This window comes from Gadus macrocephalus, chromosome 22, assembly GCF_031168955.1.
Source record: "Gadus macrocephalus chromosome 22, ASM3116895v1".
In the NCBI taxonomy this organism is placed as follows: domain Eukaryota; kingdom Metazoa; phylum Chordata; class Actinopteri; order Gadiformes; family Gadidae; genus Gadus; species Gadus macrocephalus.
The window spans coordinates 12,451,889-12,456,888 of NC_082403.1; the positions used below are offsets into that span (position 1 = coordinate 12,451,889).

At 46.6% G+C, this 5,000-nt stretch overlaps 1 protein-coding gene across 1 annotated transcript in view; it reads left to right on the top strand.

The window, feature by feature from the left end:
• The window catches only part of LOC132451677 (electrogenic aspartate/glutamate antiporter SLC25A13, mitochondrial), a 24,026-nt gene that overhangs the window by 7,921 nt on the left and 11,105 nt on the right, over nt 1–5,000 (top strand). The window contains exons 4-5 of the mRNA XM_060044275.1: nt 106–221; nt 2,970–3,109. Of these exons, the coding sequence (XP_059900258.1) occupies nt 106–221; nt 2,970–3,109 (256 nt within the window). The remainder of the gene's footprint in view (nt 1–105; nt 222–2,969; nt 3,110–5,000) is intronic.

The window sequence follows — 5,000 nt, forward strand, 5'->3', positions numbered from 1 at the left end:
ATATGTTGGAGCAACACTTGGCAGTGTTCACTATGAGAACTAGTGTACGTCCTTGGTAGTGTATCAGGGTAGTGTAAGCCTCTGACTCCCTCTGTCTCCTCTTAGGTTGATCTCCTTCCAGGAGTTCCTGGCTTTCGAGTCTGTGCTGTGTGCCCCCGACGCCCTCTTCATGGTGGCCTTCCTCTTGTTCGACAAAGCAGGAATCGGGATGACCACTTTTGGTAAGCAAACCCCCCCCCCCCCCCCCCCCCCCCCACCTCAACGCTTTTAAGGACAGGTACGTGTGACACTCAGCAGACAACAGAGTGGAGACATTTCTCATAGGTTACTTTAGCTTTCTGTGTGAAAGTGGCACAATCTGTGTTATGCAACCATAAAGCAGCCCACTATGGATTCTGACATTTACATGTAACAGATGTGTTCGATGCTATGCTACACTTAATGGAACTAAGGCCTCTCAGTGCGGAGAAAAAACACGCCCTGCACATCATGCCGAGCGACTAGCATTTCTGTAATGGCCGTGCTTTTGAACACATTGTCATACCGCGAGCAGGACTCACAACCTTTGATGAAGTCCTGAATGTGATGTTTCGATTTATTTTAAGCCGAGTAATACCTGAGGAACAGAATATCAGACTTGTGTTTTCCATTCTGAATTTCATACGAATGAGTGTGAACGAGTATAGCTGGAAAGGGAAGACGGTGTTACAGGTGACGTCAGGGTCCGAAATGATGGGCGGATAGACTCGACCATTTGGCTGGTCGATCAATTCAGGGCTGAGTATTAAAGCGATTGCTTGGCCAGCATATATTTTACACCTTGGCAGGTATAAGGCTAACTGAAAAAAAGTACATTTTGGAATTTGGACCCTGGGTGACATGCATGTTTTGAGGTGTGGATATGTGTGTGCGTATTAGTGTGTGCGTCCAGGGATGGGGGGGCCACGATGTGGTGTTATGATGGGGTGTTAGGATGTGGGGGTGGACGGCGGTAGATTTGGCTGATTGGCATCTGAACTCAGAAACCTGCCGTGGCGGTGAAGAAGATTTTTATACTCGTTAGCGTATTTCTCCCATTTGCCTAATTGATTTAAACCAGCCTAATGCCGGCGTTCTGTAGGTGTGCGAGATGTCGGGCGCATTAGTGCTCATTTGAAATGCGGCGCACACGTCGCACTCGTAAACAGGGGGAGAGTAAGTGAATTTTGTTTTAATTGTTGGCTTCGACGAGCAGTGGGTTCATTATGCCTGATTATAAATGCACATATGTAAATGTTCATATTTAAAAGGATAAATAAGAGTGACGTTGTCTCGGGGGCAATTAAAAGGTCTGTTGTTTTTTTGCCTCTCCCAAAGGTTAATGAATATCCCAGTGGCTGTTGTGAGCGAGCGGCACACTCTCGCACAAGTGGAAAATTGCATGAAAAACATTACGAGGCATTGCGGCATTCGCAAACACTGCGACCACAGTGCCTGTCACACGGGCCGGGCTGCCATTTCACTTTGCGCAGGGCGAATAACTTGCGACTGAGATGATGGACTTGTCAGAGTTGCTTTATTGTGACAAATCACAGTCTTTCCCTCCCTCTCCTCACCCACTCGGCAGCTCGCCCTGGCGGCGGTGGAGACTGAAGTCCTCGCGGCCGTCCACCTATGTAACGACTCACAGCTTTATTGCCCATTAAAAGCCTTCATTGCGTCGGCCTAGGCTCCATTGAAGCCCTGTTTGTTTTTCCGAACAGCGAACGGCTGGACCCGGCTTCCTTCTGATTTCATTACGCTCTGCACGGCCATTTATTATTTGATAATAAGCGTCAGAGTCATTTCTGTAAAACTCGCGACTCCCATTACCCCGACTTGGGTCAAAATAAATCCATAATTCGGGGGGGGAATATCGAGTTCATAAAATTGAAACATCTTAAGCATGTGAAATGCAACTGTATTTCAGCCAGAAAATCGTGGAGGAAAAAAATAAGAGTGTTGACATGTCTATAAAAGCTGATAATATAAATGGCGGGCTCTGCACGGCCCTACACCTTCATATCCTTTAAGGAGTTAGACCCTGTATATTTATTGCCTCATTAAAGTGTAAAAAAATAATACGAAAAAAACTGCCAGAGCCGCATTTCTTCTCCTTCTTCTTCAAGCAATATTGCCTGGCGGCAGAGAAAGCATCACCTTTTCTGGTTCAATCTCTCACTCACTCACTCACTCACTCACTCACTCACTCACTCACTCACTCACACTCTCTTTCTATCTCTGGCACTCTCTCGATTTTTATTTCTCTTTTTTTGTCAAATTGTTTCTTCCCCCCTTACCCCTACTAGGCTTATTTCAGAAGCGCGGCTTGTTTGGTAATAAGAAACAGGTCGCCCTATTGGTTTGTTTTTGTTTCTCCAGTAAGGCTGTAATTTGGGACTCATGTTCAGTGTCTCTGCAGAAGCTGTACAAGGTTTGCAGGGGAAAACACAATGTGGGAGCCAAGGCAGCCTTTTTAGAAAATCCACTCTCTCTCGCCCCTAGGCCCTTTAGGATCGTAGTTTAGGACTTAACACCTCGGTCATAATTAATCCCACCATGATTTTCGTATAGGTGTGCATTATGTAGAGAAATATACATATAATGAGACCCTCAAATGTAGGAATTGCTAGGAAAGGTTCAGTTATAGAGGAGACATACAAGCTATATGTAGCGGCTGTAGCAGTTTGTTTTTGGTTACATGCTATGAATTAAGGAATAAAGTCATAAAATGTTTGTATTTAACCTGGACAAGCTAAAAGCATAAAGTAATGTTACATAAAAAAGTACTTCATGCCAATTCATGAAATTATTATTGATCATTTATGGATTTGTTGTATTAGTAAATACATTTCAATATATATGTCAATCCAGTCAGGTATCCTCCCTACACCGCATTTAATATAAAGCATGTATCTAATGGTGTTGTGTGTGTTGTGTTTCTCTTGCAGAGGATGTGAAGCAGGTCTTCAGTCAGACCACCATCCACCAGCACATCCCCTTCAATTGGGACTGTGAGTTCATGCGCCTGCACTTTGGCAGCAGGCACAGCAGGCACCTGACCTACGGGGAATTCACCCAGTTCCTCCTGGTGGGTGGAACGTCTCTCTGACTGTCGGTCTGCCTGTCTCTTTGTCTTACTGTCGGTTATATCTGTCTGTCTGTCAATATGAATGTCTGTCTGCCTGGTTTGTCCTTTCTGTCCGTCGTGTCGGCCGATCCGCTTACCTGTCTGGTCTGTCTGTCTGTCCATCCGTCTGTCCGTACACCCGTCCGTCCATCCTTGTATGTATGTTCGTCACACATACACTCTGTCACGCACACACACACACACACACCCTCCCACACACCCCTCGGCCGTATAGCTTTCAAACTCGGGTCTCTCCGCATTGAGAGGATTACTCGTTAATGAAACACTGAGGTTTTTCTGTTTGCTACACTGTCAGCATTTGTTTTCCATTAGCTGACGCGCACCTAGCAACCCGCGCAGCGGTGCGCTCACGCTAACCCCAGGTACAGGAACACTTTCACCTCCATAAATGTTATAATGCTAGTGGTGCTGGGGACATTTCTGGTGTATTTGTGGCGTGCAAGCCATTTTCCAATATGATGTCTAGACTTAAATCAGGCCTGAGCAATGAGAGGTGGAGGGGGTGAGGTGATGGAGGAGGGGGGGGGCGGGGGGGGAGGTGTTCTCTATGAAAGAGGGGCCGATGCGTGCCAACTTTGCATCCACACTCACCATGTATCTGAATGAGCTTTTTATATTACATTTAACCGAGACCAGATGTCTCGCATACAGTGAGTGGGACGCATGGGGATATCGAGATATTGTTGTATGTTTTTAGTGTGTGTGTGTGTGTGTGTGTGTGTGTGTGTGTGTGTGTGTGTGTGCGCATGTCGCCTGCCTCATTGCGTTCACCTTCCCCGTCTTTCCGCACACTCTCCTCTCTGTCCCTGCTGTGTGTGGTGGAGGGTGTGCCCGTGTCTCTTGTCCCATCTGCGTGCACGGCTTCCGTCCTGTGGTAGTCTCGTGCAACATGCGAGTCCTTGCATGCTGCATCGTGCGGCGCTGTTGCAGGTATAGACGCCGTAACTCAAAGTTTGACAGCGATCCTGGTTCTCAGTCACTCAGTCTGTCAGTCAGTCGGTCGGTCAGTCAGTCGGTGGTTTTCCCAGCTTCTTCTCACAGCAGTGCGCCAGCAGGCGGGCAGCCAGCGGTGCTCATTGTTTTACCCTGAACATGCACATTTCCGCCGCGGCTGCTAGCTGCATTTGATCATCTCATGGCTGGCTGAGGGGGGGGAAAAACTGCCTGGAGAAACAAAAGCGCTCGCTCTGCACGAGATGCCCGCCGCGTTCGCTGGAGAGGAGTAGTAGGCGTCGCAACAAAACTAGTACATACTTTGATGTTTTTGAAAAGATTATAATGATCAGGGATTTTATGATCGTCTTTATACTTGGCTGCTTCCAGTGGATTCCTCCTGGATGATTATCCGGATAGGTTTGAGGTTGTTTTGGGCTTTGATAAATTGAGGCCAATTATGAAGCAGATGACCTTTATGTGATAACAAAGACTTTATATTTGTTCTTGAATGAGAGAATATGTTTTGGTTGGAAAGACTGCTGTCATACAATACAGTGTTCTTGATGGTTCAGTGGAGATGAGGCGTCGGGAAACGAATGTCCTGTGAAAATAAATCTGTATGAACTGCTCCATTAAAGAGATGTTCTGCAGTATGCAGTCAAACTCAAGGAGGGGAATCAAACCTCCCGAGGGTTCCTGGGTGCCCATAATGACAGGAGCCCAAACGAAAAGCATATAGTTGTACAACGCTACATGCATGACGCATGACTCAACACACAGTAAACCCAAACCTAGCACAATTTAATTCCATGGCAATGGCCATTAAGGGCATGTCCTTGATTAATCCTCCGCCATTTGAATCCATTCCAAGCAAACAGAGAACTCACTCCCTTTC